General features: G+C 40.7%; 1 protein-coding gene across 16 annotated transcripts in view; it reads left to right on the top strand.

Moving 5' to 3' along the window:
* LOC147245889 (histone acetyltransferase KAT7-like) overlaps positions 1–15,476 on the top strand; it is a 134,783-nt gene that overhangs the window by 21,070 nt on the left and 98,237 nt on the right. For 13 of the 16 annotated variants that reach the window (XR_015109933.1, XM_086183853.1, XM_086183852.1 and 10 more), the window contains 5 exons: positions 1,045–1,329; positions 1,428–1,510; positions 1,948–2,034; positions 3,012–3,110; positions 3,212–3,322. Coding sequence is in view for 15 of the 16 variants with exons in the window: in XM_086183853.1 (XP_086039979.1) it covers positions 1,045–1,329; positions 1,428–1,510; positions 1,948–2,034; positions 3,012–3,110; positions 3,212–3,322 (665 nt within the window). In the remaining variant the exon portion in view is untranslated. The remainder of the gene's footprint in view (positions 1–1,044; positions 1,330–1,427; positions 1,511–1,947; positions 2,035–3,011; positions 3,111–3,211; positions 3,323–15,476) is intronic. The other 3 variants (XM_086183858.1, XM_086183848.1, XM_086183845.1) reach the window with 1 other exon arrangement.

Below are 15,476 nucleotides of genomic sequence, written 5' to 3'. Positions count from 1 at the left end.
GTAGATTATTTGCTTATTCTGTTTTCATTTTTAATCACCTAATAATTTAATTCTATTGTGGGTAAGAGGGTAATGTCATCAAACACAGTGAATCTTGTGGTATTATTATAACAATATAGTAATGATATGAAAAAATCTATTTATACCTGATCTTAAATTGCGACTGAGTCCTCAGTCAAATGGCAGTACACACAGGTATTTATTGTTTCAACTGCCATTGGCATTGCCAGGAACACAAATCTCGGTTTAATGTGGTAGTTGGCAGCTGGCATCCAGCACATCCAATCTTAGATGCACACATGATGAGCAGTTGGAGCTCTGCTATCAACAACATACATGGAGAGATTAAAGCTTGTCGCTTTGACCGTTCTGTGACTTGTTGTAATCTTGGCAACAAATTCAACCCGTGTCCAAGCAGCAGTGATGATAATTCTAATGATACAGTGGATGAACTACATGGGGGTAGAAATCTATTCATTCCATCTGGGCTATGTTTCCTCCTTCCTCCTTCCTATGTTTTTTTTTTTTTTTTTTTAACTGTTATTATCGAAATAAAACACTGTGAGTTAATGGCTCAAACATCCCCACCACTTGCTCTGCATGTGTTCTGTTTTTGGCTTCATATCTACAATAATCTGTTGACTCATTTATCCCCCTGTCTGCAACTGCTCTATTTAGGACATATAAAAAGCTTCAAAATTCACAAGTGCTGTATTTACTGATGTTTGTTTATGCCTTTGAGCAAAACCTAGGAATGACATAAACTTGTGTGAACCACCGACCTTATTTCAGGCATTTAATTGAAGATCCATTCAGAAATCTAATTAGTTTTTGAGGTGAGGAAGCCAGACATTCAACAATGCTAAGCTACTTCGGGGCTTTAGGACATCTCTTTGATTATGTCATCACCATAATGTATTTAAAAACTACTATATTTTAAATAAACCACACCTCTACTGCAATGTAACACATCACACCACTGATTTATTCAGAAGCTGTAAAGTCTAAACCCTGCATTCTTCCTCTCTATTTAATTTGGCTCAGCGAGCTTGAAGCAGGCAGCAGACTGTGAGGAGACCCCTCCCCGCACCCCAACAGGCAATGCACCGTCTTCAGAATCAGACATTGAGCTTTCCAGCCCCAGCAACGACCTTGTATCTTCCAGTAATGATAATGTAGTTTCACAAGAGGAGGATGAGAGGTTGGCCAAGGAGCTGTCTCTTAAAGAGGCCGCTGCGCATGATCTGTCCAATCGGCCAAAACGACGGCGCTTTCATGAGAGCTACAACTTTAACATGAAGTGTCCCACACCTGGCTGCAACTCGCTAGGTGAGGACACAAACAGTCCATAGCAATATTCTTCTACTTCTTCCTGCTCCTGTGTTTCAACTCTGAGTGCCTTCTGTCTCCTTCTCTTGTTCTCTCAGGTCATTTGACTGGAAGGCATGAGAGACATTTCTCCATATCAGGATGTCCTCTTTACCACAACCTCTCTGCTGATGAATGCAAGGTACACACAGACATACACACACAGATGTATCAACAGGGATTTCTTGGTGAGAACTGCATCTCAAACCATGGTGGTGCCATGACCCTTTTATTTTTCTCTTTGTTGTTGTGTCACATTTAGTTTTATCATATCTTCCTGACAACTGACAGCCACGCTGGAGTCAAAATATTCACATTTCCTACTGTTCTTCCTTTCAGTTCAATCTAATCTTCTCATTAAACTATAGTGGAAAAGGTTAGTTGTGGAATTCCGAAGGTCTTAAATGAGCATTCGTCAACTACTTTTCTGCTTCACGTACTGACCAAGCGACCAGTGGAGTCAAATTGAAATGGTCAAGTTGCGAAGCCACCAGGAACAGCAAGGGTGAATGCTGCAATGATTCTGCTGCAGGGCTGGTTGAGAGTTGTTGTTGGTAGACAGTGTTGATGTTTTGTCAGGGCAAGGCATCAACGCGCGACAAACAGGCTGAGGAAAGGATGCTGTCTCACCGTCAGGATGAGAACAGACACTCCACAAGGAACCAGGTAATGCACATAGTGTAGAAAGAAATCAGTATGGCTTAAACAAGCAAAAGACATGGTTATCCTCACAGTAGAAGCACATATGTACACATATATGTACATATGTAGTTGGCATTTAGAAATAACAATATATTAAGTTCCTCTAAGATTCTCTGGACAGCCACTCCATTCTCATGGAGCATAATGGCCAAAAGCAGTATCACCAATATTTTTTGATTTGCGAAAAGTGAAAGTGAAGAATGAGAAACTGTGAGGGCCCTCTTGGTACAGAAACCTTAAACATCCTCTGATAGACAGTCTGGTGTAAGGTCAAATGTTGAGTGTAATGTAAGCTCTCCCTCTCGTTTAAGCACTTGTGCAGTGAAAATTGAATGAACTTACATATCCCTTAATATTTCAGAAATGACAGCATTGCTGAAATCTAACCTGCTACTAATAACAGCGTGCATTAGTCTTTGTGTTGCTTGGAGAGAAATGGCCAGAAATTGGACATGATCTTCAAATGATAAAATGCTATTTTTGTGAGACTCAACGCATGAGCCTTGAATTTAAACTCAGTCAAAAGTCATTTATTACTTTTAGTGGGGGCTGTTTCTATACTGTGATGAGTTCTTAAACCTGATTGAACAATTTCAATTTGTTGTTTGGCTATTATCTCCTGTTCATCTTTCAATGTTTTTGAACAGTCTGATTCCTCAGTGTTGCAGGGTTAGAGGAAGATTGATGAAAGGTTGAGTGTGATGTTGCTCTAGGTTTTTAATTTGATAAAACAGTGATGAAATGTAAATTGATGCACAAATGAAGATGAAAGTCAGCAAACATTATTTCATTTTTAGTATATTATCATCAAGCATTTAAATGATCAGTTCTTTGCTCAATTAATGCACTCCTCAAAAGACAATCGATGAAATGAGTGTAAATACATTTCACAGATCACCTAAGCATCAGTGCAGACTGCTCCAGTGTATATGTTGTCACAGGCCCCAACAGAGCGTCAGCTGCGTTACAAGGAGAAGGTGACTGAGCTGAGGAGGAAGAGGAACTCTGATCTTAGTAAGAAGCAGAAGGAGATGTACGTGGTAAGTGGGGGAGAAAAGTATTTCTTCATATTCCTTCACTCTATATCTGTCATATTTTATTTTGAAAGTCATCGTCTTTGCCTCTCTGCCTTTACCTCCAGGATCACCGGCAGAGCCATGGGGTGAGCAGGGAGCCATTGCTGGAGAATATCACCAGTGACTACGACCTCGAGCTGTTCAGGAAAGCGCAGGCACGTGCCTCGGAGGATCTTGTAAGAGAGAAAACTCATCATCAACCACCTTCCTTTCTCCTCTCTTTTTACCTTTGTTTTTTGCCCCCTCCTTTCCCCACCTGTTTGACTATTCTGCCTACTCCTTCTCTGTTAAAGTCTGAACCCCCTCCTTTGCAGCTGCAATAGTCTGACATACACTTGATAGATTGAACACTTAGGTAATGTACTTATATTTTAAATCTGGCTCACTTATCATTTGTATGTTTTTGTAAACTCTTTCAATGATAAAGCAAACCACAGATCTAAATGAAAATTTCAAGCTTTTCTTGCTGCATTGGAGTTGTTCAAAAAAATTTTGACTACTGTGAAGTGACTTGGAATTGAATATAGATGTTGCTTAAATGTGCCAGCCATACCTTTTATAACAAACTTACAGTAAATGGGTCATGGATGGTGAAACAACACATAACAAATCAAAGTTACATTAAAATGTATACACAACAAAGAGAAGAACTCATGTATTAAACGTTTTATATTGTAAAGAGCTGCAGTCTGCTGACAGCTTAATTTCTTTGTCAGACGAATGACACCTGTGCCTGTGTGCAAGGGCTACCGTGCTAAATTGCAGCAAATTGCTTGATCCATCCAATCAGACAGCACCTCCAATACCAACAATATCTTTCTACATGAAGTTTGCTTACAGTCATGGGCACATATCATTTCCTGATAAATTTTAATCCCAAAAATGGGCCATTTAAACAAGACAAAAGAGTCACATGGTTTTTATTTTCCATTGATCATAAAATGGAAGGAATGTAGGAGGAAATGGAAATTGAGAAAAACTTTAGCACTTTCTTTGAGTACTACATCTTTAGTGCATTATAATGCCTTTGTAATGCATCATTCATAAACACATATACTCTATTATAATGCATTATATCAACAATTAGAAGATATATTAGAAGTGGTTTACAATGCATTATAAAGTCCAAGTGTTCAAGGTCAAAGACTCATGGCTGGTTACAAACTAGAGGTTTACTGGTGTGTTTATATTGCCTTATAAACCTATATGCACTCAGACATCTACGATAGTAAGGACTCATAATGTGATGATTTTCTTACTTACTTTTATTTCTTTATTATTTCCTTACTTATTTTCTTGCCAAGATAAGTCATGCCAGGAGTATTGCCTCGTTAGGTTGAGCCCTGTCATGCTGTGGTAACTCTACTTGTGTTACTGGTCAGGGGAAGGGGGCACAGCAGGTGAGCTAACACTCTGTTCTCCGCTTGGACAAGTAGCAGGAGAACTACTCTGGCTCCTACTTCCAACAGAACTAGTGTTGGCATCCACAGCACTGTTCCTATATTGAGCTTAGTTGCATTCTAAAAAAGCAGGTATTTTTGCATGCTTGGGGTTTTGTGTGACATGAGCTCCTGTGTGTGTGTGTGTGTGTGTGTGTGTGTGTGAGCTCTTGCGTTGCACTTGGGGTGGAGTATTTGAAAAACAGACAACTGAGAACTGCAAATACATGAGGATGTAGGGAGTAAGTGAAATGCCTTTGTATAAATTAGATCAATAGTTGATCCTCACACCTCTCACACAGTACCATTCATTGTGCGAAGTAAAATATTAATAAAGACTTTTTTAAGTGTTTTTCTAAATCTTTTTGGTGTGCTTTGGCAGCATTCTTCACTTCATTGAGACATGTCATTTCATTGGCATTAAAGGAACAGCAATAAACTGGTTTGGGCCTTTTTACTAGGTCGATCTCAGTTTGTACTTGCTAATGATTATTCCTCTGAGACCACTATAGTCAGCTATGGTGTTCCACAAGGGTCCATGCTTGGACCAGTCCTCTTCACTCGATATCCGCTTCCACTAGGTCATATGACACATGATAAACACTCGATTAATTTTCACTGTTATGCAGAAGATACGCAGCTGTACTTATCAGTGCATTCACATGAAACAAATCAGCTGACTAAACTTGAGGCCTGTCTAAAGTTCATAAAAGAAAATGGATGACCCACAATTTTCTTTTATTAAACTTGGACAAAACTGAAGTTATTGTGCTTGGCCCAAAACATCCTAGAGACACCTTATCCCTTTAATGAAATAGGTACCCTGGATGGGATCACCCTGGCCCCCAGCACTACCGTAAGGAACCTAGGAGTTCTCCTTGATCAGGATCTGTCCTTTAACTCCCACATAAAACAAATCTCCAGGACTGCCTTCTTTCCTTTATGTAACATCGCTAATATCAGACACATCCCTCCGATCAGGCTGCACCCATAAGTCCCTAAGTACTCTCCAGCTGGTCCAAAACACTGCTGCCCACATATTGACAAGAACTGGTAGAAGAGACCGCATCTCTTCTGCGCTGGCTTCTCTGCATTGGCCCCCTGTTAAATTCAGAATGAAATTCAAAATTCTTCTTCGAACATACAAAGCCCTCAACAAGGTTTTCTTCATATCCGTCAGAACTCATAGTTCCCTATTATCCAGCTAAAGCTAGAGCTAGAGCTTTCAGGAATCATGCTCTCCTCCTGTGGAACCATCTCCCAGTCTCAGTCCGGGACACAGACACCCTCTCTATGTTTAATAGCAGACTTAAAAACGTCCTTTTTGATAAAGCGTAAGGCTTTCTTAGGCGAGCCCTTATATATGCTGCTATCGGCTTAGACTGACAGGGGATCTCCCATGGTGCACTGGGCTTCTCTCTCCTCCTCTCTGTCCTCTCTGTCGTCTTGTACTCGTACGTGCTACTGACTTGTCTTCTACGAAGCCTTTGTGCTTCCCCACTTCCCACATCCCTGACTAATGCTGCTGCTTGAGGAGGCTACAGACCTGAAGAGGCTCAAACTGCCACCCTTAGCATCAGTATTAGCATTAGTACGAGTAGTATTTAGCTCAGTATTTTCAATACCGCATTAGCATCAGCATTCTGTTTGCAACCATATAATTGCTCCTATTATGCTGGAATTGATTGCTTGTTTTGAGCCTGTAGATGTGATTATTGGTAGCTAGATGCTGTGTTTTGCCATCCTTCTCCTTCCAGCCTGTTCACATCCCCATCGCTTCATCATTCTCTCCTCCTTTCTCTACCTCTTTATCTCTGTCCCTCTCTTTCCTTCTGTATATCTGTCTTTATCCATTATTTGTTTTTTCCTCTGCATGCTCTCCTGCTCTCTTTCCCCACAACTGGTCAAAGCAGATGTCATCCCCCATTGAGCCTGGATCTGCTCGATGTTCCTGCCTGTTAAAGGAAGGTTTTCATCGCCGCTGTTCAAGATGTGCTTGCTCATGGAGAATTGTTGGGTGGAAATTTATTGAAGGAGAGTGGTGCTTGACCTAATGTATTTGTAAAGTGTCATGAGATAACTTTTGTGGTGATTTGGCGCTATAGAAATAAAACTGACTTGACTTGATTTAAGACACTATGACATTACAATCATACAGATATTGAAACATATATAATACATTACAATCAGCATTACACTTTGGTTTCATCCCTTAAATTAACTCAACATTATTTTTTTCCTAAAATTTCATACATTATTTGCAATATTAAAACTTTCAAGCTTTTATTGGAATTTGGCTTCAGGTTTTTAATGAAATAAACCTTTATATGTTCAAATATTTCAAACAAAATTGATATTATTCAAATTTCCAAGCATTGCAGTGTGGTGTCAACCTTTTCAGCTGTTAGCATTTACACTGCAATTTCTTATGGAGTGGCATTCTTCAGTTATTATTTTCATTATGCTATTCTTCAGTAATTTTTCCTGACTCTGTAAAAAAATGGCCTTCCATACCCAATGTATTATTGGGTGAATGACATGATTTATATGTGTTTTTTATGCGTCTATAATGACAAAATCTTTGAACCATGTAATTGGCAACTTTTACCTTTAAAATGTCTGTGTGTAGTAAATTTAAATGTGGATATCCCATTATATTGAATAACTATTCAAATGTCAAATACATAAATTGGATTGCTTTTAATAACTTTAATGTTGGTGGGCTTAAAGCATTCACTGTGTATCAGCATATCAGATAGGATCAGGCTCACTGGCTGATACTTAGTATTAGAGTATTAGAATTGGATTGAGAGCTAAAAAAAAAGTGGATTGGGACATTTCGACTCTCTAAGAAATTTTATGTAATCAAGTTTTGCTGAAAAGAGGTTCAGAGCAGCACAGGTTCTTGACACTAAACTCTGACATTAGCATCTTCATCAGTTTCATGAGTGTGCTAATTTACACAATATTACACAAAGGGTGTGCTTTAACATAATTTGCACATAACATTGATGCAGCCATGTGCCAAGGTCCACATGTGTAACTCTGTAAGAGCAACATTTAACTACTTTACTCAGGTTCAAGTCAAGGAGTGAGGTATGGTTAATGCATGCAAAAGGTGAACTCATATTTTTTTCCACAATCTATACAAAAATCAGAATCACAGTTCAGATTTAAATCCCTAGGATGAGAATAAAATATAAGGAATAAAGTAAAGTAAACTGTCCCTTCACAGCTTATTTCTGCCTGATATCAACGTTTGTCCTTTTGTCCAGTGAATGTGTGTGCTACCTGGTAGAATTTATGTGTGGATGTCTGTTTACTACGCAGCGAAATCATATCTGCTCCAGGTATGAATCTCCAGGAGGGTGATGAAGATGGAGAGTTTGGATCCTCCCTTACTCTGCCTTACATGTGACAGAGACCCTGGTTGGATAGGTGGTTTCCAGATTGCAGATCCAGCAACTAAAAAAAAACAATCCGCCATAGCAGGAAATAAAATTAATTATCTATCATCAATCACTACAGTGGTCCTTGGTTAATTGTGGGAGTTACATTCTAAAAGTAACTCACAATAGGCGAAATCCGCAAAGTAGTTAGCTTTATTTTTTACATTTATTATAGATATTTTAAGGCTGTAAAACCACTCACTACACACTTTATACACTTTTCTTAGACAGGCATTAACATTTTCACACTTTTCACTCTTGTTCAAACATTCGTAGAAAATATCAGAAAACTCCTCAGTATCACGAAAACCAGCTGCTGTGTAACGTCTACCTTCCTTTTGCATGTCCAGAAGTCCAAATTTTGTGTGATGGTTAGCATCTTCCACTGCCTGTTATCACAGGTGCCTTTGACGGTGCAGAACCTTTCGTCAACATTGTGGGGTTTGTAGGGGAGAAATCCTTTCTCGAGTTCACATTAATACTTACACATTTTTAATTATGTCAACATGAACTATATCAAATGAAAATCAGGAAAACCCATATATATATACCAATCATGAGCATTAACCCACATATAGCATATTTTAAACTTTCTAACATTGAACTTGGCACTCAGAAATGACTCAGAGAAAATTACAATTTCTCATATAAAAATAGAGGTATTCCTAAATGTAAACTTAGTATTTTCATTAATTACAACATCTCCATCCAGTCACAGTTTACTCCTATTGTTTTTTTGACAATAAAGAAAACATTTCATATTGCTTAACAACCATACTGAAAGAAATGTGTGTTACATGTTCGCTAGCCATGTAGCATGCTAACTATTCCATTCACCGGAGTCCTTGATCGAATATAACAATACATATAAAATCCTCCGGTCACAACGCTCTGGTACTCTCTGGCAATGACTATAGACACATGAATAATAAAATAAAATAGTATCTCTACCAAAAAGATATCAACTTCTCTTCTGACTGTATTGTGGTCTGGTTCGCATCAGGGTTAGCTGGAGTGCATTAATCCCAGCATGCAGTGTGCACACCTTCTACAGAGCCCATACATTAAGTGCCCTCTTGTGGCTAAGTCACAACAGTCATTTCAAAAATACAGTTCTCATCACAAATTTGAATCCTTAAATGAAAAATTATTTACCATGAGGCTAAATAACAAAAACTAGCAGGTAAACTCAAAGCTGTACTCTTATAGGGGTTACACATGCATCACTGAAAAGCTCAAGTAATGTTGAAGCTCACCCTTGAGTGTAATATTGTGATGACACAACAATTGCCAGTGTATTACCCAAATGTACTCATGTGCGGTCCATTAGCTCTCAAAATTATAATGCTTTCTTGTGACTTAACTACATGAGGATAGATGAAGTATAGTGTATATTAAAAGATAGTGTCTAGGAAGATAGATGTAATAATTTCAAAAATTCATTACTAGAAATATTCAGCTTCAGTCCATATTTGTTGGGGTACCCTCTAAGAAACATTTTCTGTTGCCTCAACTACTTTCTTGGGTCAAACACGAGACCTTTTTTATTCCCCTTGTCTTCTTCCATTCATCAAAACTGAGGCCACTAAATAAATGAAATTAACAAAAAAAAAAACCTTTCTGTTTACAAAGTGAACTTTGCCATGGAATTGTTTAAGTAATGTATTTGATGATGAGTAAGGTATGCTGTCATGCTGATTGGAGCACACTTTAACTGTCTTGTTGACCAGTCAATTTGCTTGGTTGAAACTACTTGTTAAATTACAGGAGTGGGTAGGCTAATCCTACTAATTCTTGTCCACTGGCCAACAGAACCAGGTCTTATATCTATGTACCTCCTGCTTTCCTGCTATTTAAAGGGTGCAATGTCAAGACATTAAGCCGTGCAGACACATGTAAACTCCTCTTGTCACACACATGGGAACAGTGAGAACACACTGAAAAACAAACATGCAGAAAATCACAACCAAAGTGTTACAGCGTGAGAGATTATTATTATCTTTTTATTGTGAGCATCACATCTACTTTACCTCAGGGAGCTTTGCTGGATTTGTGCTGCTCCAATAGATGGTCTGCAGTGCTCTCCCCCCTGCAGCTCATTAGATAAGTGGGTCTCTAGTGCGCATATTTAGGCACAATTTGTAACAGTATATTCATTGGTTAAATGGCTCTCTCTCAGGATTGGTGCGCTGGGAGCTTTCTAGGGAATTTTTTTCATTATCTTTGTATTGAAGCATTGTTGTTTCATTAATTATTTACTTTTAGTGGGTTTACCGTTTTCTTGTGTTACGTGATGTGTCTGGATGCAGTAAATGTTGTGGGACTTAAAACCGGTGTATCTAAAATCTGTATTTCTAAACTTAACTGGACAGAAGAACATTGAGGGAAAATGAAACCCTCCTGTGGACAAAAGCTAAAGTGATGCTTCATCTAAAATCATATTTTTCCAAGTACTCCCAAATAGGTATCTCAGAAGAGAGCTATTCTTTCTCTTCCATTCTAAACTATAAATGTTGCTTTCCAGGTTAATTTAGAGTGACTTTGGTAAGGTGATGTATTTGGCAGTGTATAATTTGGGTCACGCACGTGTCTTGGTTTGTTTGGTGTGGTTGAATACACCTTCATTAGTTGATGTGGCCCTGGTGGGCATGGCCAAAAAGGCGCAGCAATCAGTAACTCATTGACTTGTTTTTTGTGAATGGGCTCCTAAGTTGTGAATGAGCTGACGTCATCAAAGTTATTACGGAGCCGTGTTGTTTCTGGTGCATAGTGTGGGAGCCTTGAGTGGTTTGTGTATGCACTTTGGTTTGGAGATATACAGTATTTGGTCAGTTAATGATTTTGTATCAATAACTAGTGTTTGGTTGTTTTTGTTTGTTTTTTTTCAGCATGGTGCCGTAGATGCAGGTAAGTGTCGACTGGTGCTGAAGTATTCAATGAGTGCATAATTCCCTGGTTAGGCATAGCGGCGGTACCCCTTGGTTTCATTGAGTTTTGTTTTTTCCATCGTGTTGCAGTAAATGTGGTTAGAGCAATTGCTTGGGAGCACAGCCATAGTTTCGGGAAGGTTGCCATTACTTGGTCGCCTTTTCCCGTGCTATCGGTATTGAGTACATAAGTGCCCGCCGCCGTCACTGCATGAAGACTAGGGGTGAGTGGAGTTAGGTAAGACTTGGATAGGTAGGTTAGACAAATGGGATTCTGGCTGTCCTTGTGTGTAAGCACCATGTTGGCACTTACTTTGGTCTTTGGTATTTGAAGGTGTAGCCTAATCAGAATTCATTTTCTGGTTTGTTTTGTGCATAATAGCAGAGTTGTCAGATTTTGTTAAAGCTCCATCGGAGGAGTTCATGGACAGGTGCACAAAAAGACAGTTGTTAAAAATAGCAGAGCACTATAAAGTTGATCTTCCTGACAAACGGTCAAAAGATAATATTAAAAGTATTCTGAAAGCAAATTTGAGTGCAATGGGGTTTTTGGCTGTGGGTCCGGATCGACCTCCCCAACTACTACTGCTGGTTTGTCTCCGCCGTTGGCAGGCGGTGGTTTAACATTTGAGCAGCAAAAATAAATGTTGCTTATGTTGCAATTAGAACATGATAGAATGAAGCATGATGCAGAAATTGAAAAGCAGCTGGCAGTGGAATAACTGTGCTGTCAGGCTGAACAGGCGAAGGTAGTGTTAGAACAGTACAAGCTTGATTTCATTAAAAGTGGAAAATTGCCAGCTGACAGTTCTGTGGGGAGGGAGAGTTCCTCCAGTTGCCCTGTGCTTACAGATGGGCACTTTGATATTTCAGCTAACCAGCGTTTGTTACCGAAATTTAGTGAAAATGATCCAGAAACATTTTTTGTTAAGTTTGAGCGTGTGGCAGACACCATGAAGTGGCCAGATTCTGCGTGCGTGCGCATTGACGGGTAGAGCACAGGAGGCCTACTCATCTTTGTCTTATGCAGATAGTCAAAACTATTGGGCAGTTAAGTCAGCTGTGTTGAAAACCTATGAGCCTGTCCCCAAGGTTTACCGCCAGCATTTTCAGACATGGAGGAAGGGCAATAAGCAGCTTGAGTGGTGAGCTTGAGTCTTTTCTGCCTTTTGTGTCGGATGGGTTTGTTTCCCTGGTGGGAACTGATGTCAAAGAGCCAGTTAAGTTACTGTGGGATACTGCAGCTTTTGATTCTTTCATCCAGGCTTCATTTTTACAATTTTCAGAAAAGAGTGACACAGGGTGTTCTGTTCCAGTTTTGGGAACGGGCATGAAAGTTTTGCAGGTTCTGTTGCATAACGTTATGCTGCACTCTGATCTCTTTGAGGGCCAGGTGACTGCTGGCGTGCGTCCAGCACTGCCAATTGAAGGCATTACACTAATTTTGGGGAATGGTGTGGCAGGAGGGCGTGTATGGGCTGATGTTCCACCGCCTCCTGTGGTTTCATCAGTTCCGTTGGTGAGGAAGCAGCCCGAAGAAAATGAAGTGAACTTCCCAGAGGTTTTTACTGTTTGCGCAGTAACGCGCTCCATGGCGCATGACGAATTAGATTCGGTGTAGGGTTCTGAGAAGTTGGAGTGTAATGCTGCAGGTCTGTGTGCATTTTCATTGTCTGATACCCCAATCTCAGTTTCGCAGGAAGACCTTAGGGTTGAACAGCAAGCCAATCCTTCTCTGAGAGGTTTGTTCGAGCAGGTGCTTCCTGCGGATGAGGTACAAAATAATTCTCTGGATTATTTTATGCAGAATACGTTGCTGGTCAGAAAATGGGTGCCCCACGGGGACAGTTTCCTAATGGAGATCCCATTATCCAGATTGTGTTGCCATCTAAATATAGTGAGACTGTGCTGAGGCTGGCTCTGGGCACTGGGGTGTTTGGAAAACATGATCGGCAACTGCGTCATTTCTTTTGGCCACAAATGAGAAAAGATGTTGCTGCATATATTAAAACATGCCACACTTGTCAAGTCACTGGCAAACCTAATCAGAGTATAACATCTGCTCCTTTGTCTCTGATTCCAGCTATATGTCAGTCTTTTGAACATCTAATTGATTGTGTTGGCCCGCTGCCTCATTCTAGGTCTGAGCTCATCTGCGCTTTCCCTTGTTTGTTTGGGGACACTCCCACTCAGACTCACTTTATTGAGCATGATATTTATGTCGGGGAGGCTCAGCCAATTAGGCAGAGATTCTATCGTGTTAATCCTGAAAAACGGATATATCGGGACGCCGAAGTGAGGTACATGGTAGATCATGGTATAAACTTAGCCCACGTCATCCAGTTGGCTATCACTCTGCCTTATGGTTCCTAAATCTGACAACACCCCCAGGTTCTGTACAGATTTTCGCAAGGTGAATGCTGTGACGAAAGCAGGTTCCTTTCCGCTTCCGCGTATGGAAGACTGTGTTGACCAGATTGGCCATGCTAAGTATGTTAGAAAGTTTGACTAATTAAAAGGCTATTGGCAGGTCCCATTGTCAGAGCAAGCGCGTGAACTTCCGGCATTTATAACGCCAAATGGGTTGTATTCCTACAAGGTAGTGCCTTTGGGGTTGCACAATGCACTGGTAACATTTCAGAGGCTGATGACAAAAGTTTCTGGGGAACTTGGAGGGATGTACAGTCTATTGAGATGACGTGGTAGTTTGTTCACACACTTGGGCCTCTCATCTGGAGTGGAGTGTTCCTGCAGTGGGGCTCCATTCAGCCACCTGGCTGAGGCACGCCGCACTGTCAACCTCGCTAAGTGTGAGTTTGCGAGGGCGACAGTGACATACTTGGGTCAGTTAGTTGGCCAGGGTACAGTTCGTCCAGTGAGAGGTAAAATACAAGCTGTCGAGGATTATCCTGTACCTGCCGCGAAAACAGAACTTATGCGTTTTTTGGGTCGAGTGGGATACCACAGAAGTTTTTGCAGAAACTTTTCTGAAGTAGTAGCACCACTTACTGATCTGTTGAGAGGTAAAGCAACTCTTGTGTGGTCCACCACTTGCCAACAGGCGTTTGAACAGGTAAAGGCTCTGTTGGTTAATTGTTATGCACAGTGGCAGTGTGCGTAATGATATATTTGATATTGCTTTGTTATATTTCATGTGCTTGGTTATTGTGTATTTTTCTCTTCTGTTGTCTCCCCTCCGATCTCTCTCCCTCTCCCCTTTTCATTCATCATCATGTGACCTGCAGCTGGAGCTCATTCCTTCATCAAGACTCCTTGCATCCGTTGACCAATCAGAGGGAGTCTACCTTTCTATAGTAGTTTGAGTGTTCGTGCCGCCCGGGGGGCTGAAACCATTTTCCTAGGTTGCTTATCTTTAGTTCTTAGTTGTGTATTTTCGTTACCTTAGTTTGTCAGCCCATTTTAGTTATCCTTATGTTCTAGTTATTTAGTGTTAAGTGTTGTGTGTTTTGTGTAGGCTGCGACAGGGCAGGGCGCCAGGGACTAGCTATTGCTCAGGGATGTATACTCTCCCGTAGGTCTAGTCTCTGTTACCATATACACTAGCGTAGAGGGTGTTAGCCACCCCTTGTATTTTGGGGGAGTGAGTAGCAGCCCTTCTCGAAGTCCTGGGAATGGTGACCAATCACAGCGGTGTGGATATGGTAGGAAACATCCATCCATCCACCCATTTTCTACCCCTTATCCTGTTAAGGGTCGCAAAGGTGCTGAAGCCTATCCCAGCAGCGTTTCCCAGCCTAGAGAGCACCTTTGGCCGGAGGTGAGGTACACCCAGGACAGCTCACCAGTCCATCGCAGGGCAAACACATATAGACAGACAACCATTCACTCGTACAGCCACGTCTACGGCCATTTTAAAGTATCCAATTAGCCTCGTCCCCTTTTGCATGTCCTTTGACTGTGGGAGGAAGCCGGAGTAACACAGGCACGGGAGAACATGCAAACTTCCCACAGAAAGACCCCATGCTCAAGGCGAGGCTCGAACCAGAACCTTCTTACTGGGAGGCGACAGTGCTAGCCACTTCACAACTGTGCTGGTGGAAAAGATATGCAGAGGACTTTATAGAAGCTTTTCAGCTGTCAGTCATGTCTAGCTGCTCTATCAGAGTCAGAGTCCTTAGTCAATTACAAAGACATGAAAATGAATATGTCAGCTGCCCTTTAAGCTCTTAAAGAGCTGAGTTGTTGCTGTGTGGTAACAAAGTCACACACACACACACACACACACACACACACACACACACACACACATATATATCTTGAAATTACGAACAACTGACAGTTATCAAATGCAAAACTGCCCCAAGCATGTGTGCAAAGTCTGAAGTGCATCATTCAGAATTAAAACTGTAAGCAACATTGGATGGACCTTCGCACCCTTAACATACCCTACAATCATTGTAGAAGAAATGATAATACCACCAAATGTAGTAAAAAAAAATGTAATGAAATTTTATGTGTACAGACTTTTCTGCTGTATCCTTCAAAAATGACCTC

Source organism: Aulostomus chinensis, chromosome 18 (assembly GCF_037954235.1).
Source record: "Aulostomus chinensis isolate RoL2024-O1b breed Wild chromosome 18, RoL_Achi_v1.0, whole genome shotgun sequence".
Classification (NCBI taxonomy): domain Eukaryota; kingdom Metazoa; phylum Chordata; class Actinopteri; order Syngnathiformes; family Aulostomidae; genus Aulostomus; species Aulostomus chinensis.
The sequence above is the reverse complement of the archived record's forward strand: the minus strand, read 5'-3'. Positions and strand labels throughout refer to the sequence as shown.